At 47.9% G+C, this 22,935-nt stretch overlaps 1 protein-coding gene across 1 annotated transcript in view; it reads left to right on the top strand.

The window, feature by feature from the left end:
* The window catches only part of LOC115096248 (deleted in malignant brain tumors 1 protein-like), a 223,263-nt gene that overhangs the window by 185,907 nt on the left and 14,421 nt on the right, over window positions 1-22,935 (top strand). Inside the window, exons 21-22 of the mRNA XM_029610757.1 lie at window positions 7-182; window positions 19,512-19,900. Of these exons, the coding sequence (XP_029466617.1) occupies window positions 7-182; window positions 19,512-19,900 (565 nt within the window). The remainder of the gene's footprint in view (window positions 1-6; window positions 183-19,511; window positions 19,901-22,935) is intronic.

Here is a 22,935-nt window from a genome sequence, read left to right as displayed (position 1 = left end):
TTCTAGTTTCACTGGTGTGCTCAGCAGATTATATGCATGCAGAGATCACCCGAGCGTACCTGCAGTCCCTGGGTTATTCTGCAGAAGATGTGTTCTTGAATGACCCCTCATGTAAACCTCAGATCAGAGAGACCTTTCTTGTATTCAACATCCCATACAACAGCTGTGGTACAGTACGAGGGGTAAGGAAATTTCTATGTACATCCATGTATATACAGTGGAGAAATTTATTTTATTTATTTATTTATTTATTTATTTAACAGTTTTTCTATACCGACATTAAAATACACATCATATCGGTTTACATGATAACAAAAAGGTGGAAATTACAAATAACAGGGTGGGGGGGGGGGAGATGGGAAGCTAAGAATAACTGGGGGTCGGGAGGAGACTCCAACAAGTGGAAGGAGAGAAACGAGAGGAACAGTAACATCTAAGTAACAAAGGTTAACTATGGTTCAAGAGAAAATATATTGTTAAATAAGGTGTAGGAGTATAAGTATATACTTATACTTATACTCTCCATGGACTTGTTTCGCATTAATAGTTTGTAATGTTCTTGTTCCCAGTTATGTTATCCAAGTTGTCTCTCCCTGTTCTCTGTAAGACACTTGTTGTCATTGTTTAATATTTATATCTGTTGCAATGTAAACCGGAGTGATAAGTAACTCTGTTACCTGAACTTCGGTATAGAAAAAGTTATAAATAAATAAATAAATAAATAAGTATACAACGGGTGAATATACAAGGGGTAAATATACAAGGTGCGCACCGGGGGTAGTGAGGAAGCTGCGGAAACAAAGGAGGTTAATCCGGGAAGGCTTAAAGAAAGAGCCACGTTTTTAGTCGTTTTCTAAATTTGAGAGGGCAGGGTTCTAAGGAGACATGACTGTATATTCATGTACACAGTGGACACATGGACTAATGAGATCTCGTGAATTTATGGTATTCATTAAGGAGATCTGCCTCTGTACGTGTAGTATTCATTGGGGATAGGAACTAAGGAGATCTGTCTGTGTATTTGTGGTTTACAGTGGGGATATGGGCTAAAGATATCTGTCCGTGATATAAAATGGGGATATGGGCTAGGGAGAAGCAGTATCTGTATTTGTAGTATACAATGGTGATAGGGACTAAGGAGATCTCTCTGTGTAATGTGGTATACAGTGGGGATAGGGACTAAGGAGATCTCTCTGTGTAATGTGGTATACAGTGGGGATAGGGACTAAGGAGATCTCTCTGTGTAATGTGTTATACAGTGGGGATAGGTACGAAGGAGATCTCTCTGTGTATTGTGGTATATAGTGGGGATAGGGACTAAGGAGATCTCTCTGTGTAATGTGGTATACAGTGGGGATAGGGACTAAAGAGATCTCTCTGTGTAATGTGGTATACAGTGGGGATAGGGACTAAGGAGATCTCTCTGTGTAATGTGGTATACAGTGGGGATAGGGACTAAGGAGATCTCTCTGTGTAATGTGGTATACAGTGGGGATAGGGACTAAGGAGATCTCTCTGTGTAATGTGGTATACAGTGGGGATAGGTACGAAGGAGATCTCTCTGTGTAATGTGGTATACAGTGGGGATAGGGACTAAGGAGATCTCTCTGTGTATTTGTGGTATACAGTGGGGATAGGGACTAAGGAGATCTCTCTGTGTATTTGTGGTATACAGTGGGGATAGGGACTAAGGAGATCTCTCTGTGTAATGTGGTATACAGTGGGGATAGGGACTAAGGAGATCTCTCTGTGTAATGTGGTATACAGTGGGGATAGGGACTAAGGAGATCTCTCTGTGTATTTGTGGTATACAGTGGGGATAGGGACTAAGGAGATCTCTCTGTGTAATGTGGTATACAGTGGGGATAGGGACTAAGGAGATCTCTCTGTGTAATGTGGTATACAGTGGGGATAGGGACTAAGGAGATCTCTCTGTGTAATGTGGTATACAGTGGGGATAGGGACTAAGGAGATCTCTCTGTGTAATGTGGTATACAGTGGGGATAGGGACTAAGGAGATCTCTCTGTGTATTTGTGGTTTCTCACAGGACAAGCAGGATGGTTGTCCTCACAAATAGGTGACATCGAGGATGGAGCCCACCACGGAAAACTTCTGTCAAAGTTTAAACAGAACTTTGACTGGCCCCTACTGGGCATGCCCAGCAAGGCACTGACCCTGCAGCCAGCAGGGGTCTCCCTTCAGTCTTCTTTTTTCCGCGCAGCAGTTGCCACGTGGTGAAAGGAGCTCTCTAACCACGTTCCTGACAGGAATTTGGAAGTTAATTTCCTAAGAAAATTTGCCCCTCAGGGGTCTCCCTTCGACAAATTTTTAGTCATCTTACGGAACCCGGTAAGTTTTTTGCCTTTTTCCATCGACTACCGTCTATTTTGGCCCTTGAGGCCTGTTGGCACTTACCGATCCCCAGCCTAAATTTTGGCTTCAGGCCATGGCAACGGGGTTCCGCCGTTGTCCGGATTGTACCCGGACTATGTCCATCACAGACCCCCACAGGGTTTGTGTAATGTGTTTGGGTAGTGAGCATGATGTCCTGACTTGCACCAAGTGTGCCTTAATGACACCCAAGGGTCGCAAGGCCAGGATGGAGAAGATGGGGCTCCTCTTCCATGCACCCACCCCAACGCCATCGATAGCATCGACGTCATCGGAACCGGCACCGTCGAAGTTGTACCATCATCGTCAACCCTCCGGTGACCGTCCGCCATCGATCGCTTCTCGGCCGTCGACTCCCATCCCTTCCCCGGATGGGCGAGGGGATCGGAAGGAAAAGCACCGCCATCGACGGCACAAGTCTCGGCCTGTCGAGGATCCACAGCCATCGACCTCTGCTCAAGCCGAGCCACCGACAAAGAAGCCGCGAACAGACCGGACACCCTCCACGTCTCGTTCGCCGGCATCGAGGAAACCCTCACCCTCCCGGGGTGCGGGGGCCGTGATCCCACCGGTTACGGTGGTCCCTCCGGCCCTGCCTCAGCCTCCCTCTCCCGTCGAGCCGGGTATGGTTACCCCTGGTCTCCGGGCAGAACTGGACCGGCTGGTCCAGGAGGCCATCGAGAAAGCGATGAAGAAATTGCAACCTCCATCGGCACCGTCTCCGGCACCGGTTCCAGTGCCGCCCCCGGCACCGACACCGGCACCGGCTTCGCCACCGAGGAGGGAACCGACCACCGAGCCGTTGATACAAGCGCTAGCACCGCTACTGAGCCGCATGGAGGCGCTTATGACGGCCCTTCCATCGGCGATTCCAGTACCATCGACAACACCACCGTCTCCGACTGGATTTTCATCGGCAGGAGAAACACCGTTCCGGATTCCTCCTTCCGGGGTGGTTCCATCGGTGCCTTCTGGTATATCTCCACCGATATATCCTTCGGTTCCATCCATTCCACGCCAGGCACCGATTCCATCGGCAGCACCGAAGCCATCGATGCCATTTCTGGTTCCACCTACGGCACCGATTCCACCTCGGTTTCCATCGATGCCTTCAGAGCCTCAGCCAGGTCCATCAGGGCTACAAGCCCCACTTGATCCCTACGATACCTGGGGTGATGATGATGATACATCTTCTGACACAGATTTGCCTTCGCCACCATCTCCTACAGAGAGTAGAAAAAGATCTCCTCCTGAGGATCTATCTTTCATTAATTTTGTGAAAGAGATGTCAGAAGTTGTACCTTTTCAACTACAATCTGAAGCTGATGACAGACACCAGATGATGGAACTCCTTCAATTTCTGGATGCTCCAAAAATCATCGCTTCCATCCCTATACACCAGGTGTTTTTGGATCTGCTCAAGAAAAACTGGGAATCTCCTTCATCAGTGTCACCAGTTAACAAAAAAGCTGACTCCACCTACCTTGTCCAGTCAGCACCAGGTTTCCAAAAACCTCAACTGGATCATCGCTCTGTTGTGGTTGAGTCCGCGCAGAAGAAGGCCAAGCGTCTTAAGCCACACTCTTCTACCCCACCTACCAGGGACAACAAGTTCCTAGATAGTGTTGGACGGAAAGTCTATCATGGAGCTATGTTGATTTCACGCATAGCTTCATATCAACTTTACATGACTCAGTACAACAGAGCCATCCTTAAGCAGATGCAAGACTATGCTGACACGTTGCCAGACCAATACCAACCGCAGCTTCAAGCCCTTCTTCACAAGGGATTTGAGGCAGGGAAGCACGAGATTAGGACTGCCTACGACATATTCGATGCTTCCACAAAAGTTTCAGCCACAGCCATCTCAGCCAGACGTTGGGCTTGGTTAAAATCATCCAACCTTCGCCCAGAGGTTCAGGATCGTCTTGCTGATTTACCCTGCTTAGGCGATAATTTGTTTGGAGAGCAAATTCAGCAGATTGTGGCGGAGTTAAAAGACCACCATGAGACGTTGAAACAACTCTCATCTGTCCCACCTGAGCTGACCTCCAAGCAACCGCAAAAGAAAGACTCTAAGAAGTCATTCTTTCGACCACGCCGTTATTACCCTCCATCGGCCAGGCCTCGTCCAGCTCGATCCTCTACTAGGCCTCAGCCGCGTCAGCCTAGGAAACAAAGGCCTACTGTAGCCCCTCCTCCTGGGCCTGCGGCTGGCCTTTGACTCCCCTGTAGGGAACACATGCCAAACCCCTCTTCCGGACATCCCTGTAGGAGGTCGACTGTACCATTTTCTACAACCTTGGTTGCAGATCACCTCAGATCAGTGGGTGCTAACAATTATCGCACAGGGTTACCACCTCAACTTCATAACTCTTCCGGCAGACTCCCCGCCTCTTCAAGCGTGGAGTCTATCCACCCATTTGGCTCAATTACAACAGGAAGTATCCCTTCTTCTGCAATCAAATGCTATAGAACCCGTTCCTCCCTCTCAACGAGGCAAGGGATTCTATTCCAGATACTTCCTAATACCAAAGAAATCAGGGGGACTACGTCCCATTTTGGACCTTCGAGCCCTCAACAAATACCTTCAAAAAGAGAAGTTCAAAATGGTAACCCTAGGCGCGCTGCTCCCTCTGCTACAAAGAGGGGATTGGCTGTGCTCTCTCGACCTCAAGGACGCTTATACCCACATTGCGATCACACAATCCCATCGCAAATATCTGCGGTTTCTAGTAGGCCACGACCATTATCAATACCGTGTCCTCCCTTTCGGTCTAGCTTCTGCCCCACGAGTCTTTACCAAATGTCTCGTAGTGGTAGCAGCATTCCTAAGGAAGGAAGGTGTCCACGTCTACCCATACCTGGACGATTGGCTAATCAGGGCCTCCACCCAACAGATAGCTCAATCCTCCCTAAAATTGACAATTCAAACACTCCTTTCCTTAGGGTTTCTCGTCAATTACGAGAAATCTTGCTTAGTCCCGTCTCAAACCTTATCCTTCATTGGGGCAGACTTGGACACCTTACAGGCAAAGGCTTACCTTCCTCTTCAGAGGGTCCACACCCTAATGTCCCTGGCTCGCCAGCTCCAGTCTCAGAACACTGCCACGGCTCGCCAGTTCCTTATTCTCCTAGGGCACATGGCATCCTCGGTTCAAGTCACTCCCATGACCCGACTAGCCATGAGAGTAACACAATGGACTCTACGACACCAATGGATTCAAGCTTTTCAGCCTCTATCCTCCATAGTCACAGTCACACAAGCGCTGCGCCTATCCTTAACCTGGTGGACGACTCAGGTCAACCTCCTTCAGGGCTTGCCCTTTCTTCCACCGGATCCGCAAGTAATCCTAACCACCGACGCTTCTCACATCGGTTGGGGAGCCCATGTGGACGACTTTCAAACCCAAGGGTTATGGTCCAAAGAGGAAGCTGAACACCAGATCAATTTCCTGGAACTTCGAGCAATCCGCTATGCGCTCCGCACTTTCAAAGATCATCTCTTTCATCAGATAATCTTAATCCAGACGGACAACCAAGTGGCCATGTGGTACATAAACAAGCAGGGAGGCACAGGCTCCTTCCTTCTGTGTCAGGAAGCTGCGCAGATCTGGGCGGAAGCCCTCTCCCACTCCATGTACCTCAGGGCCACTTACCTGCCGGGAGTAGACAATGTATTGGCAGACCAGCTGAGCCGTGTCTTCCACCCACACGAGTGGTCACTCGATCCTCTGGTAGCGACCTCTCTGTTTCACAAGTGGGGTTCCCCCCGCATAGACCTCTTTGCGTCCCCTCAGAACCACAAAGTGGACGATTACTGCTCTCTCATTCGGAGCCAGCACTCTCAGCCGAGGGATGCATTCTCCCTCAAGTGGACAACCGGTCTGCTCTATGCATTCCCTCCACTCCCTCTTGTGTCAAAGACTCTCGTGAAGCTACGCCAGGACGGAGGAACCATGATCCTGATAGCACCTTACTGGCCACGCCAAGTATGGTTTCCAATACTCCAGGATCTCTCCATCCGCAGGCACATTCCTCTGGGAAAGGACCCGCATCTGCTCACTCAAAACGACGGTTGCCTCCTCCATCCCAACCTCCAAGTCTTGTCCCTGACGGCATGGATGTTGAAAGGTTAGTCCTTCAGCCTTTCAACCTTTCAGATTCCGTTTCTCGGGTCCTGATAGCTTCACGAAAGCCTTCCACAAGAAAGTCTTACTCATACAAATGGAAAAGGTACACATCATGGTGCACTTCTCAGTCCCTTGATCCCCTTTCCTGTCCAATCCCCAAATTTTTGGACTATTTATGGCATCTCTCTGAATCAGGTCTTAAAACCTCTTCTATCAGAATGCATGTCAGTGCGGTAGCCGCCTTCCATAAGGGTATTGGGGGTAATCCTATTTCAGTACAACCCCTAGTAACACGCTTTCTTAAGGGCTTACTCCATCTAAAGCCGCCCTTGCGTCCTCCGGCCCCATCCTGGGACCTTAACCTGGTTCTTGGTCGTCTTATGAAACCTCCTTTCGAACCTCTGCACTCCTGTGACTTTAAATATCTCACTTGGAAAGTGTTATTCCTTTTGGCTATTACTTCAGCTCGCAGGGTTAGTGAATTACAGGCCCTAGTTACCTATCCGCCTTACACTAAGCTCCTGCAGGACCGGGCGGTACTCCGCACTCACCCTAAATTTTTACCTAAGGTAGTTTCTGAGTTTCATATCAATCAATCCATCATACTACCTATCTTTTTTCCCAGGCCCCACTCCAACTCTGGAGAGCAGACCCTGCATACCCTAGACTGTAAACGAGCTCTAGCTTTTTACCTAGACCGTACAGTTTCCCATAGGAAGAGCACTCAATTATTCGTCTCTTTCCATCCTAATAAGTTGGGACAACCTGTGGGTAAGCAGGCTCTTTCTTCCTGGTTGGCGGACTGCATTTCTTTTTGCTATGAGCAAGCTGGCATTCCTTTTCAAGACCGTGTTAAAGCACACTCTGTAAGGGCCATGGCGACGTCAGTGGCACACCTTCGATCGGTGCCGCTTCCTGACATCTGCAAAGCTGCAACCTGGAGTTCTCTCCATACCTTTGCAGCCCATTATTGTTTGGACAAGGCTGGAAGACAGGACTCCATCTTCGGCCAGTCTGTCTTGCGTAACCTTTTTCCAACCTGAAGTACCAACACCCTTCCACCTACCCGGTTGGGTGCGGATGCCCTTTCCCAAATTTCTCCTCACTTATTGTGCCTGCTGCACACCGTTGGGTACATTTGGTGCAAGTCGGGACATCCTCAGCTCGGTACTCACCCATTTGTGAGGACAACCATCCTGCTTGTCCTGTGAGAAAGCAAATGTTGCTTACCTGATGTAACAGGTGTTCTCACAGGACAGCAGGATGTTAGTCCTCACGAAACCCGCCCGCCTCCCCGCGGTGTTGGGTTCGTTTTATTCTTACTTTCTAGGCACTGCCTGTAGCTTTGAAAATCAGACTGAAGGGAGACCCCTGCTGGCTGCAGGGTCAGTGCCTTGCTGGGCATGCCCAGTAGGGGCCAGTCAAAGTTCTGTTTAAACTTTGACAGAAGTTTTCCGTGGTGGGCTCCATCCTCGATGTCACCCATTTGTGAGGACTAACATCCTGCTGTCCTGTGAGAACACCTGTTACATCAGGTAAGCAACATTTGCTATACAGTGGGGATAGGGACTAAGGAGATCTCTCTGTGTAATGTGGTATACAGTGGGGATAGGGACTAAGGAGATCTCTCTGTGTAATGTGGTATACAGTGGGGATAGGGACTAAGGAGATCTCTCTGTGTAATGTGGTATACAGTGGGGATAGGGACTAAGGAGATCTCTCTGTGTAATGTGGTATACAGTGGGGATAGGGACTAAGGAGATCTCTCTGTGTAATGTGGTATACAGTGGGGATAGGGACTAAGGAGATCTCTCTGTGTAATGTGGTATACAGTGGGGATAGGGACTAAGGAGATCTCTCTGTGTAATGTGGTATACAGTGGGGATAGGGACTAAGGAGATCTCTCTGTGTATTTGTGGTATACAGTGGGATAGGGACTAAGGAGATCTCTCTGTGTAATGTGGTATACAGTGGGGATAGGGACTAAGGAGATCTCTCTGTGTATTTGTGGTATACAGTGGGGATAGGGACTAAGGAGATCTCTCTGTGTAATGTGGTATACAGTGGGGATAGGGACTAAGGAGATCTCTCTGTGTAATGTGGTATACAGTGGGGATAGGGACTAAGGAGATCTCTCTGTGTAATGTGGTATACAGTGGGGATAGGGACTAAGGAGATCTCTCTGTGTAATGTGGTATACAGTGGGGATAGGGACTAAGGAGATCTCTCTGTGTAATGTGGTATACAGTGGGGATAGGGACTAAGGAGATCTCTCTGTGTAATGTGGTATACAGTGGGGATAGGGACTAAGGAGATCTCTCTGTGTAATGTGGTATACAGTGAGGATAGGGACTAAGGAGATCTCTCTGTGTAATGTGGTATACAGTGGGGATAGGGACTAAGGAGATCTCTCTGTGTAATGTGGTATACAGTGGGGATAGGGACTAAGGAGATCTCTCTGTGTAATGTGGTATACAGTGGGGATAGGGACTAAGGAGATCTCTCTGTGTAATGTGGTATACAGTGGGGATAGGGACTAAGGAGATCTCTCTGTGTAATGTGGTATACAGTGGGGATAGGGACTAAGGAGATCTCTCTGTGTAATGTGGTATACAGTGGGGATAGGGACTAAGGAGATCTCTCTGTGTAATGTGGTATACAGTGGGGATAGGGACTAAGGAGATCTCTCTGTGTATTGTGGTATACAGTGAGGATAGGGACTAAGGAGATCTCTCTGTGTAATGTGGTATACAGTGAGGATAGGGACTAAGGAGATCTCTCTGTGTAATGTGGTATACAGTGGGGATAGGGACTAAGGAGATCTCTCTGTGTAATGTGGTATACAGTGAGGATAGGGACTAAGGAGATCTCTCTGTGTAATGTGGTATACAGTGGGGATAGGGACTAAGGAGATCTCTCTGTGTAATGTGGTATACAGTGGGATAGGGACTAAGGAGATCTCTCTGTGTAATGTGGTATACAGTGAGGATAGGGACTAAGGAGATCTCTCTGTGTATTTGTGGTATACAGTGAGGATAGGGACTAAGGAGATCTCTCTGTGTAATGTGGTATACAGTGAGGATAGGGACTAAGGAGATCTCTCTGTGTAATGTGGTATACAGTGAGGATAGGGACTAAGGAGATCTCTCTGTGTAATGTGGTATACAGTGGGGATAGGGACTAAGGAGATCTCTCTGTGTAATGTGGTATACAGTGAGGATAGGGACTAAGGAGATCTCTCTGTGTAATGTGGTATACAGTGGGGATAGGGACTAAGGAGATCTCTCTGTGTATTTGTGGTATACAGTGGGGATAGGGACTAAGGAGATCTCTCTGTGTAATGTGGTATACAGTGGGGATAGGGACTAAGGAGATCTCTCTGTGTATTGTGGTATACAGTGGGGATAGGGACTAAGGAGATCTCTCTGTGTAATGTGGTATACAGTGGGGATAGGGACTAAGGAGATCTCTCTGTGTAATTGTGGTATACAGTGGGGATAGGGACTAAGGAGATCTCTCTGTGTAATTGTGGTATACAGTGGGGATAGGGACTAAGGAGATCTCTCTGTGTATATTGTGGTATACAGTGGGGATAGGGACTAAGGAGATCTCTCTGTGTAATTGTGGTATACAGTGGGGATAGGGACTAAGGAGATCTCTCTGTGTAATGTGGTATACAGTGGGGATAGGGACTAAGGAGATCTCTCTGTGTAATGTGGTATACAGTGGGGATAGGGACTAAGGAGATCTCTCTGTGTAATTGTGGTATACAGTGGGGATAGGGACTAAGGAGATCTCTCTGTGTATGTGGTATACAGTGGGGATAGGGACTAAGGAGATCTCTCTGTGTAATGTGGTATACAGTGGGGATAGGGACTAAGGAGATCTCTCTGTGTATTTGTGGTATACAGTGGGGATAGGGACTAAGGAGATCTCTCTGTGTAATGTGGTATACAGTGGGGATAGGGACTAAGGAGATCTCTCTGTGTATTGTGGTATACAGTGGGGATAGGGACTAAGGAGATCTCTCTGTGTATTGTGGTATACAGTGGGGATAGGGACTAAGGAGATCTCTCTGTGTATTGTGGTATACAGTGGGGATAGGGACTAAGGAGATCTCTCTGTGTATTTGTGGTATACAGTGGGGATAGGGACTAAGGAGATCTCTCTGTGTATTTGTGGTATACAGTGGGGATAGGGACTAAGGAGATCTCTCTGTGTATTGTGGTATACAGTGGGGATAGGGACTAAGGAGATCTCTCTGTGTATTGTGGTATACAGTGGGGATAGGGACTAAGGAGATCTCTCTGTGTATTTGTGGTATACAGTGGGGATAGGGACTAAGGAGATCTCTCTGTGTATTGTGGTATACAGTGGGGATAGGGACTAAGGAGATCTCTCTGTGTAATGTGGTATACAGTGGGGATAGGGACTAAGGAGATCTCTCTGTGTATTTGTGGTATACAGTGGGGATAGGGACTAAGGAGATCTCTCTGTGTATTTGTGGTATACAGTGGGGATAGGGACTAAGGAGATCTCTCTGTGTATTTGTGGTATACAGTGGGGATAGGGACTAAGGAGATCTCTCTGTGTATTTGTGGTATACAGTGGGGATAGGGACTAAGGAGATCTCTCTGTGTAATTGTGGTATACAGTGGGGATAGGGACTAAGGAGATCTCTCTGTGTATTTGTGGTATACAGTGGGGATAGGGACTAAGGAGATCTCTCTGTGTATTATGGTAAACAGTGGGGATAGGCACTAAGGAGATCTCTCTGTGTATGTGGTATACAGTGGGGATAGGGACTAAGGAGATCTCTCTGTGTAATGTGGTATACAGTGGGGATAGGGACTAAGGAGATCTCTCTGTGTATTGTGGTATACAGTGGGGATAGGGACTAAGGAGATCTCTCTGTGTAATGTGGTATACAGTGGGGATAGGGACTAAGGAGATCTCTCTGTGTATTTGTGGTATACAGTGGGGATAGGGACTAAGGAGATCTCTCTGTGTAATGTGGTATACAGTGGGGATAGGGACTAAGGAGATCTCTCTGTGTATTTGTGGTATACAGTGAGGATAGGGACTAAGGAGATGTCTCTGTGTAATGTGGTATACAGTGAGGATAGGGACTAAGGAGATCTCTCTGTGTATTTGTGGTATACAGTGGGGATAGGGACTAAGGAGATCTCTCTGTGTATTTGTGGTATACAGTAGGGATAGGGACTAAGGAGATCTCTCTGTGTAATGTGGTATACAGTGAGGATAGGGACTAAGGAGATCTCTCTGTGTATTTGTGGTATACAGTGGGGATAGGGACTAAGGAGATCTCTCTGTGTAATGTGGTATACAGTGGGGATAGGGACTAAGGAGATCTCTCTGTGTAATGTGGTATACAGTGGGGATAGGGACTAAGGAGATCTCTCTGTGTATTGTGGTATACAGTGGGGATAGGGACTAAGGAGATCTCTCTGTGTATTTGTGGTATACAGTGGGGATAGGGACTAAGGAGATCTCTCTGTGTAATGTGGTATACAGTGAGGATAGGGACTAAGGAGATCTCTCTGTGTAATGTGGTATACAGTGGGGATAGGGACTAAGGAGATCTCTCTGTGTAATGTGGTATACAGTGGGGATAGGGACTAAGGAGATCTCTCTGTGTAATGTGGTATACAGTGAGGATAGGGACTAAGGAGATCTCTCTGTGTAATGTGGTATACAGTGAGGATAGGGACTAAGGAGATCTCTCTGTGTATTTGTGGTATACAGTGGGGATAGGGACTAAGGAGATCTCTCTGTGTATTTGTGGTATACAGTGGTTCATGTTGTATATGTTACATGAAGATGTGACACAAACATAGAAGGTCATGACATAATTCTTGAAGTCCACTACTTTTGCCATTCAAGAGATAAGTGTTATTTAGTTTTATAAAACAGTTCAAACATCAGGGAAATACCACTTGGGGGTTAATCTAAGAACATAAGAACATAAGAAAATGCCATACTGGGTCAGACCAAGGGTCCATCAAGCCCAGCATCCTGTTTCCAACAGTGGCCAATCCAGGCCATAAGAACCTGGCAAGTACCCAGAAACTATTCCATGTTACCGTTGCTAGTAATAGCAGTGGCTATTCTCTAAGTGAACTTAATAGCAGGTAATGGACTTCTCCTCCAAGAACTTATCCAAACCTTTTTTAAACACAGCTATACTAACTGCACTAACCACATCCTCTGGCAACAAATTCCAGAGTTTAATTGTGCGTTGTGTAAAAAAGAACTTTCTCCGATTAGTTTTAAATGTGCTACTTGCTAACTTCATGGAGTGCCCCCTAGTCCTTCTATTATCCGAAAGAGTAAATAACCGATTCACATCTACCCGTTCTAGACCTCTCATGATTTTAAACACCTCTATCCTATCCCCCCTCAGCCGTCTCTTCTCCAAGCTGAAAAGTCCTAACCTCTTTAGTCTTTCCTCATACGGCAGCTGTTCCATTCCCCTTTATCATTTTGGTCGCCCTTCTCTGTACCTTCTCCATTGCAATTATATCTTTTTTGAGATGCAGCGACCAGAATTGTACACAGTATTCAAGGTGTGGTCTCACCATGGAGCGATACAGAGGCATTATGACATTTTCTGTTTTATTCACCATTCCCTTTCTAATAATTCCCAACATTCTGTTTGCTTTTTTGACTGCCGCAGCACATCTATGTTCAGATGTTTCAAGCTTGAGATTTGGTCCCTGCCAATGCAGTTACTCAGAGGAGGTCAGTAGTATTTGCCTGATGTTTGAACTGTTTTATGAAACTAAATAACGCTTATCTCTTGAACGGAAAAACTAGTGGACTTAAAGATATATGTCCTGACCTTCTGTGTTTGTGCCCTATTGTGGCTCAGGACTTCCACCCATAACTGTGTGCTTGTACATGAAGGTGTGACCACGTCTTATGTTGGTCCAGTTGGAGGTATCGGAGCTCTCTGGCAATCCTGGTTCCCTGTACATACCCGGATCAGTCCAGACTCCTGGGTTTTGCCTCCCCTCCAGCAGATGGAGACAGAGAAGTTTTGGCGGACTCTGTCCTATACCCCGATGTGCCACCTACAGCTGCTCAGTATTTCTCTGTCTCCAGCAGATGGTGGGGGTGCAAAACCCTACAGTCTTAGTCAGTTTAAAAAAAAAATAGAAGGTTTAGGTTTTTACTCATGTTTGATCTGTGGGAATAGTTTAAAATTTAAAAAAATGAAAGAAAAATAGAACTTAGAAAGATTTCTTCGAGCTCAAGACAGCCTCCCAGGGGGTTTGACAGGTTCTGAGAGGACCATCCCCCCTGGTATCTGTGGCAATTGGAATGGGGGTTGAGGACCCTTTTTGCCACTCCTTCCCCTAGTGCTTTGGGGTGATACCAGGGAGCCCGGATCACTCACCCCAGGAGGCACTGACAAGTTGCAAAACCAAAAAAACCACCTTAAATTTACTTTAGAAAACAGAGCTTCTGTCCGGGCCGTGCTCTCCGTTGGTTTTTTTTCTGGAGCGCTATTGCTAGGGGTGAGCCGCATTCAGCTTTCTTTTTCCTCCGTTGCCGTTTTTGCTGCCGCGGGCAGCTGCTTCAGTGCCACGTGGTGCGGCCTGTAGAGCATGTGGAGACGCACGCACATCTCGAGGGAAGGCCTTTGCTCCACCTGCCTCCCCGGGAGGGAGGGAACATCCGGAGCCACTGAAACTAAGAAAACTAAGCCACGCCGCGAGCTGGGGAGACTTGGCCAGCCGCAGCACAGCATTGCAGACCCAGGTCAGCGCAGGAACGGAGGCCATTTTGGCTACTTTTCTCCCCCTCCATTATCGCCCCGCCTATCGGTCTCCGCGGGGGGCTGCCCATTGGATTTTTCACTTGATGCGGCTGAGGACAGCCCTGAGGGGGCATCTGATTCCTCTTCGTCCTCCTTTTCCTCAGACTTCATTATGTTGTTGCATAAGGCTTTTAAGGCCCGCAAAGCGGCAAAGAGAAGTTCCGGGTCCCTGACAGCAACGTCAGGCCTTCCTGCTAAGCAGCCTAGACCCCCTGATAAAGTGCACATGCCGAGACTGCAGCTCCCCCTTTGGACCGCACCATCCCATCCGCAGACGAATCCTCGGCAGATTCTGAACCGGAGGATCAGGACTTGGGGGACAAGCCCCAAGGGGGCGGATCCGGATGACAGCCCTGACAATGCAATGCCGCAGGTTATGAAGGGAGATGACCCTAAGGTAGTCTGTCTCTTCAGAAGGGATGAATTGGGGCCGCTCATCCTGGCAATTCTGGAGGAGTTGGGTATTGAGACTCCGCAGGAAGATTTCCGGATGGGGAATATTGATTCTGTTATGGTGTGCCTTCAGGGGTCAACCAGATCCTTCCCTTTTCATCTCTCAGTCACCGACCTGCTCTTTCGTGAATGGGACACCCTGGATTTGAGTTTGAAGATCAGCAAAGTGATGGATAAGCTGTATCCATTACCGGAGGAAGCCCTGGACCTTCTTCGAGTCCCCAAGGTGGATTCGGCGGTGTCGGTCATAACAAAAAAGATCACCATCCCAGTGACGGGAACGACAGCTCTTCGAGATCTCCAAGATAGCAAGCTAAATGTTCAGCTCAAGAACATTTTTGAGGTTTCCGCGCTGGGAGTACGGGCTGCCATGTGCAGCAGCTTCTCTTTGCGAGCAAGCTTTCGATGGGTACTACGATTACAGAGTGTTTCGCTCTCTCGGAAGAGGAGGCCACTCAAGCAGGACGTTTGGAAGCCGCTGTGGCCTACAGTGCGGATGCCCTGTATGACCTCCTCCGTACATCCGCCCGTTCTATGGTGTCAGCTGTCTTGGCCCACAGATTGCTCTGGCTGAGAAACTGATCTGCTGATGTCGCCTCCAAAACTCAGTTGGGATCTTTACCATTTAAAGGCAAGCTGCTCTTCGGAAAGGACTTGGAGGATCTGATCCCTCCTTAGGGGAGAACAAGGTCCATCGGCTGCCAGAGGATAGACCCAAGACGAGAGTTTCTTTTAATCCTTGGTCCCTCTTCAGGGGGAATCGGAGATTTCGTTCTTCTAGATCGTCAGGTTCCTTGGCTAGAACAGTTCTGGTCGCAGTCCTTTCGAGGCCGTCGCTTCAACAGACCTGGGTCAAGCCAGTATGCAGGAGTGCCTCTCACAATGAGATGAGGCTGGTCCCTTTCTCGGTTCCAATCGTGGAAGCCAGACTTTCGCAATTTTACGAGGAGTGGACCAAGCTGATGTCGGACCAGTGGGTCCTCAGTGTGATAAAGCATGGCTACAGTTTAGATTTTGTTCGGCGTCTGCGAGACCGCTTTCTCATCTCCCCATGCTCATTCGCGGAAAAGCGTCGGGCAGTGCAGGATACATTACAACGCCTTATCAAGCTCGGAGCCATCATTCACATGCCTCCCGCCGAACGGAGGAAGGGCTGCTACTCCATTTACTTCGGGGTGTCAAAGAAAGAGGGCACCTTTCAGCCCATTCTCAACTTGAAAAGAGTCAACAGATGCCTTCGAGTACCTCGGTTTCGCATGGAGACCCTGACATCAGTCATTGCTTCGGTGCACAAGGGGGAATTCCTAGCATCTCTGGATCTCACCGAAGTGTATTTATACATCAGTATCCGGCCCGACCACCAGAAGTTCCTGAGATTTTCGATCCTGGGAGAGCATTTTCAGTTTCGGGCTCTGCCATTCGACCTTGCCATGGCACCCAGGACCTTTACCAAAGTCATGATCATGGTAGTAGCGCAGTTCTGGAAGGAAGGACTCTTGGTTCATCCGTATCTGGATGATTAGCTGATCCGAGCAAAGTCGAAAGCTCTCTGCTGTACGGCGATTCACCGGGTTATGTAAGCTGCTGCAATCACTAGGTTGGGTGATCAACCGAGCCAAAAGCCATCTGATTCCCTCCCAGTCCTTGGAATTCCTGGGAGCTCTATTCGACACGAGCCAGGGGAGAGTTTTTCTGATGGAGGATCGCATTATGAAACTACAGGGACAAGTGCGAGATTTGTTGTCCAAACAGCCTCCCAAGTTTGGGACTATCTTCGGGTCCTCGGTTCGATGACTTCAACTCTGGAATTAGTCCCATGGGCATTTGCTCATATGAGAGTTCTACAATCAACATTGCTGTCCCGTTGGAACCAGGTGTCAGAGCAGTTTCATCTTCCTCTTCCTCTTACAGAATGTGCTCGTTCCAGTTTCTATTGGTGGCTCCTCTTGGACAACTTGAGCTGCGGTGTCCCTCTGGAATTTCCCATTTGGACGGTGGCGACGACAGATGCCAGTCTCTCGGGCTGGGGAGCGGTTTGTCAGGACAAATTCAGTGCAAGGTCTGTGGTCAGTGGAGGAATCCCAGTGGTCGATCAAACGTCTGGAGACCAGGGTGGTTCGCTTGGCATTGCAGGCTTTTCTACCACTCTTGCGGGGCAAGTCGGTCAGGGTTCTGTCTGACAATGCGACAGCAGTGGCTCATATCAATCGCCAGGGGGGAACCAAGAGCCAACCGGTAGTGATCGAGGCTCAGCAATTGATGCATTGGGCGGAACATCATCTAGCCAGGATTGCTGCCTTTCACATTGTGGGAGTCGACAATGTTCAGGCTGATTTCCTCAGTCGACACAGGCTCGATCCCAGGGAGTGGCAGCTATCCGCGGAAGCCTTTCACCGCATATGCGTCAAGTGGTCCCGGCCAAGTATGGACCTGATGGTGACGTTTTGCAATGCCAAGGCCCCTCGCTTCTTCAGTCAACACAGAGAACTGGGAGCAGAAGGCATGGACACCCTGGTTCTTCCTTGGCCGACAACGGTACTGCTGTATGTGTTTCCACCCTGGACCCTCATTGGCAGGGTGCTGCACCAAATAGAGTCTCACCCGGCAGAGCTAATCCTAGTGGCTCCGGAGTAGCCAAGACGCCCGTGGTTTGCAGATCTCAGCAGTCTAGTGGTGGACGGGCCCCTGAGATTTCGAGGGCTTCCGAGACTTCTGCGTCAGGGTCCCGTTTGTTTGGAAGAGGCAGATTGCTTTTGTCTAGCGGCCTGGCTTTTGAGAGGAAACATCTCATAAGCAAAGGTTATTCGGATGCAGTGGTGACTACCCTTTTGCGGTCTCGGAAAACCTCTACCTCCCTAGCCTTCTTCTGGATGTGGGGAGTCTTTGAATCGTGATGCATCGAGCAAAAGGTGGAGCCTACTTGGGCCCTGGTGTCGGATATTTTATTATTCTTACAGGTGGGATTAGCCAAAGGTTTATCCTGCAGCTCTCTCAGGGTACAGGTAGCGGTTCTCTGTTGTTTCTGTGGTAAAATCCATGGGGTAGCCTTGTCCGCGCATCTGGATGTTGCTCGTTTTCTCCGGGGAGCAAAGCATTTGCATCCGCCAATCAGAGACCCTTGTCCCTCATGGAACTTAAACCTGGTGCTTAAAGCTTTGTGTACGACACCTTTTGAACCCCTGAAGAGAGCATCGTTAAAAGATCTGATGTTGAAGGTAGTTTTCCTTGTGGCTATTTCCTCGGCGAGCAGAATTTCAGAGCTTCAGGCGCTATCATGCAGGGAGTCTTTTTTGAGAATTACGGATACGGGAGTTTCCTTGTGGACGGTGCCTTCCTTTTTTCCGAAGGTGGTATCCTCTTTTCATTTGAATCAGTCGGTTGAACTTCCGTCTTTTTCTAGTTTAGACTGGTCTGATCCCCAGTCTCGGGGATGTCCGCCGGGTTCTGTTGCACTATTTGGAGGTTACCAATGGTTTCCGTATGTCGGATCATCTTTTTGTATTGTGGAGTGGCCCTAAAAGAGGACGTAAGGCGGCTAGAGTTATGATCACCCGCTGGTTAAAAGAGGCTATTGGGTCAGCGTACCTTCTTTATTGTCGGCCACTCCCGGTCGGACTTCGAGCGCATTCTACCCGGTCACAGGTGGCCTCCTGGACGGAGTGCCAGCAAATGTCACCGCAGGAGATTTGTAGAGCGGCCACTTGGAAGTCACTTCACACCTTTGCTAGGCATTACCAGTTGGATGTGCAGGCCCCAGGTTCTGGGGGGTTTGGTGAAGGGGTGATCTGAGCGGGGCTTTCCGGGTCCCACCCCATGTAGAAGAGATCTGGTACATCCCGGGAGTCTGGACTGATCCGGGTACATACAGGGAAAGGAAAATTGGTTCTTACCTGCTAATTTTCGTTCCTGTAGTACCATGGATCAGTCCAGAGTCCCGCCCAGTTCAGCATAGACATAACGAAGAGTCCGCTCGTTCAGTTCTTGATTTTCATCGCTCTGCAGATAAGTATTTTTGAAGAGTTTCACATTTTCATTGAAGTTGTACTATGTTGTCTCGGGCTCTACTGCCATTCGGGGTTAGTGGGCCTGGTTCCAGTGATAATACCTCCCAGCAGTTATAGCTTGTAGTTAGTTAAGTTGGGTTTTGATTCATTCTGCTTTGATACAGTGTAATACTGGCAGACTGTAGGTGGCCCTTCGGGGTATAGGACAGAGTCCGCCAAAACTTCTCTGTCTCCATCTGCCGGAGGGGAGGCAAAACCCAGGAGTCTGGACTGATCCGTGGTACTACAGGAACGAAAATTAGCAGGTAAGAACCAATTTTCCTTTTTTAAGGACCAGCAGTTGTGAGCTTCATCCCTTCAGATTGCTGGAAATCAGTTCCTTGATTTAGAATTTATATTAAGTAGTGTAGCATCCCCAGTGTGGCTTTAAACATCAATTTACCACCATGGACTCTCTGAGCACACAGATCCATACAAGATAGCATGATGACAATGTTCCTGTGCCAAAGATGTTACAAGTTTAAGCACCAGGTTGTGTGACTTTCAGAATGCCACACAGCAGGGGAGGATTAAACGCAGGGTCTTCAGGTTCACGGCAGTGTGCTTTAGCCACTGCACTGTTCTGCTGGTCTGAACATACCGCATTCTCGGACACTGGCATAATTCCATATTTCATGTCCCAACAGGGAGACAGTGACACTATCGTTTATTCCAACACTATCCGGGCTTACCCCTCTGTCCATCCAGTTGCTGACCAGAAGAAGCTTAATGTGGATGTTTATTGCAAAATGATTCAGAACACAATGGTGGAAGTGATCTACTTTGCTAACGAGACTACGGAAATTGGCATGGCAGAGGACAGTCACTACCAGGTTAACATTTCATTCTATCGGTCATCCACTTTCCTGGACCCTGTGACTGAGTTGCCTTATTACGTGAGCCTGGGCCAGCACTTGTACCTCCAGGCCACCCTCCACAGCTCGGATCAGGATCTGGTGATGTTCCTGGACTCTTGTGTGGCATCTCCTAATTCCTCGGACTTTATGACCCAGACCTATGCATTAATCAAGAATGGGTAAGGACCAGCAACTGTGATCTTGTTAAAGCTGCTTCCTTCCAATCTGTCCAAGAAACTTTCCCAAAACAGGCCACTAACAGACAAAAGCCAAGAGCAATCAAATCAACAATGCATTGTGCTTTATTATGTCAGATTACGGGGAGGGTTTTTTCAGGAAATAGTGAGGAGTAGAGAAAAATCTTATGATCTGCCTCATCTAGAGGGTCAAGCAAACTTTTACGCCAGAAATCACATACACAGTCCTAGCACAGTCGAATCACATACACAGTCCTAGCAAGTAGAGGCCGCCATGTGAGAATACAGAAGAGAGGTCGCCACAAGTAAAAATAACTGCAGATCATTTTAACATGGCTATGTGAGCATTGAGTTAGCGGGTGACGCACAGGGACCTTAATATCCCGCAGAGATGCACCTCATTCCACCAGTCATCTGGCTCACTCTTTATTCTCTTCTGCTAGCTGGCCAGTGAGACCCGTCCAATTAACGAGGTTTTAAAGTTATTTGTGCTTCTGTGCTGCCTGTTTCCTTCCGTATTGTCCTCAGATCACAAATGTTTGTCAGCAATTATACCAGGATTCTTGGAGGACAGTTGGGAATCTACACCCCTACGGTCCCTGAGTGGCCTCATCCTCTCAGCATGCAGAGAATTCACTGCACTTCCTGGTATTAGCCCAGACGTTATGATCCAGGCCTTGCCAAAGGCATTTAGGAATGAGAAAATCATTTCAGGCAAGTCAGTCTGAGGAACATGTTTAAAGCCATTTGCATGAGAAACCACCCTGCTGAGGGAGGGTAAAATGTTCATGCAGGGTTCACGACATACAGACTTTAGCTGCTAAAATAGCAGCGTTCCTTTAGGTGTGTTTAAGTCATGGCAGGACATTTTCTAAAGTACCTGCGTGATTTCCACCCACCTCTCCCTCAGCCTCCCACACAAAAGAGAAGGTGGGAGCAATGTGTACACTACAACAGGCCTTACGTTCAGTGCTGTCTTCCAGTCAGCTGGATAAGTTTCTCTGCCTAATTCTACAAGTGATCTTCAGCTGTCCTAGAGTCTTCCCGCCACGTTAGCCAGATAAGGCTAAAAGACGGGGTTATCCGGCTAACCTAGGGCCTCGTTTTCTAAAGCCTTTTCTCCATTCCTTGTCTAAGCTTAAGGGAATAATGCTGGATAAGGTATCTGTGGCTAAACATAGAAATGACGGCGGAAGAAGACCAAACGGCCCATCCAGTCTGCCCAGCAAGCTTTCGCACTTTTTTTTTTTACTCTCACATACTTATGTTTCTCTTGGCTCTTAGTAACCTTTTTTATTCTATTTCCCTTCCACCCCTGCCATTAATGTAGAGAGCAGTGTTGGAACTGCATCTAAGTGAAATAGCTTAATTAGTTAGGGGTATTAACCACCACAATGAGCAAGCTACACCCATGCTTATCTGTTTATCCAGACTATGTAATTCAGTCCTTGTTGATTGTTGCCTGAATATAGATCCACTTTTCTTCATTTCCCCCCCTGCCATTGAAGCAGAGAGCCATGCTGGCTATGCATTGAAAGTGAAGTATCAGTCTTGCTCCCCTGCCGTTGAAGCAGAGAGCTATGCTGGCTTTGCATTGAAAGTGAAGTATCAGTCTTGCTCCCCTGCCGTTGAAGCAGAGAGCTATGCTGGATATGTGTGAAGTGTCAGACTTTCTCCTCTGCCGTTGAAGCAGAGAGCTATGCTGGCTTTGCATTGAAAGTGAAGTATCAGTCTTGCTCCCCTGCCGTTGAAGCAGAGAGCTATGCTGGATATGTGTGAAGTGTCAGACTTTCTCCTCTGCCGTTGAAGCAGAGAGCTATGCTGGATATGCATTGAAAGTGAAGTATCATGCATTGAACGTGAAGTATTAGCTTATTTGGTTTGGGGTAGCAACCGCCGTAACAAGCAAGCTACTGCCCGCTTTTTTGTGAATGCAAATCCTTTTTTCCACATTTCCTCATTGCTGCTGAAGCTTAGAGCAATGTTGGAGTCGCATTAACCGTGTGTATGTTTATTGAATAAGGGTATTATCACCAGGTGGTAGCCATCTTTCCCGTGAGCCACCCACTCTTCATTCACGTCCTCTAGACTTTATGGATCCACAGAGTTTATCCCACAGAGTTTTGGTCTTCATCACTTCCTCCGAAAGGTCATTCCAGGCATCCACCACCCTCTCCGTAAAGAAATACTTCCTGACATTGGTTCTGAGTCTTCCTCCCTGGAGTTTTTAATCGTGACCCCTGGTTCTGCTGATTTTTTTTCCAACGGAAAAGGTTTGTTGTTATCTTTGGATCATTAAAACCTTTCAAGTATCTGAAAGTCTGTATCATATCACCTCTGCTCCTTCTTTCCTCCAGGGTGTACATATTTAGATTCTTCAATCTCTCCTCATAAGTCATTCGATTAAGACCCTCCATCTTTTTGGTCACCCTTCTCTGGACCACCTCCATCCTGTTTATGTCTCTTCGGAGATACAGTCTCCAGAACTGAGCACAGTACTCCAGGTGAGGCCTCACCAAGGACCTTTACAAGGGGATCATCACTTCCCTTTTCTTACTCGATATTCCTCTCTCTATGCAGCCCAGCATTCTTCTGGCTTTAGCTATCGCCTTGTCACATTGTTTCGCCGACTTCAGATCGTTAGACACTATCACCCCAAGGTCTCTCTCCTGCTCCGTGCACATCAGCCCTTCACCCCCCATTGAATACAGTTCTTCCGGATTTCCACACCCCATATGCATGACTCTGCACTTCTTGGCATTGAATCTCAGCTGCCATATCTTCAACCACTCTTCCAGCTTCTTTAAATCCTGTCTCATTCTCTCCACTCCTTCCGGTGTATCCACTCTGTTGCAGATCTTAGTGTCATCCGCAGACAAACCTTACCTTCTATCCCGTCCGCTATGTCGCTCACATAGATATTGAACAGGACCGGTCCCAACACCAATCCTTTCAGCACTCCGCTTAACACCGCTCTCTCTTCAGAGTAAGTTCCATTTATCATCACACATTGTCTT

This window comes from Rhinatrema bivittatum, chromosome 7 (assembly GCF_901001135.1).
Source record: "Rhinatrema bivittatum chromosome 7, aRhiBiv1.1, whole genome shotgun sequence".
In the NCBI taxonomy this organism is placed as follows: domain Eukaryota; kingdom Metazoa; phylum Chordata; class Amphibia; order Gymnophiona; family Rhinatrematidae; genus Rhinatrema; species Rhinatrema bivittatum.
This window is presented reverse-complemented; position numbering and strand designations above follow the sequence as displayed.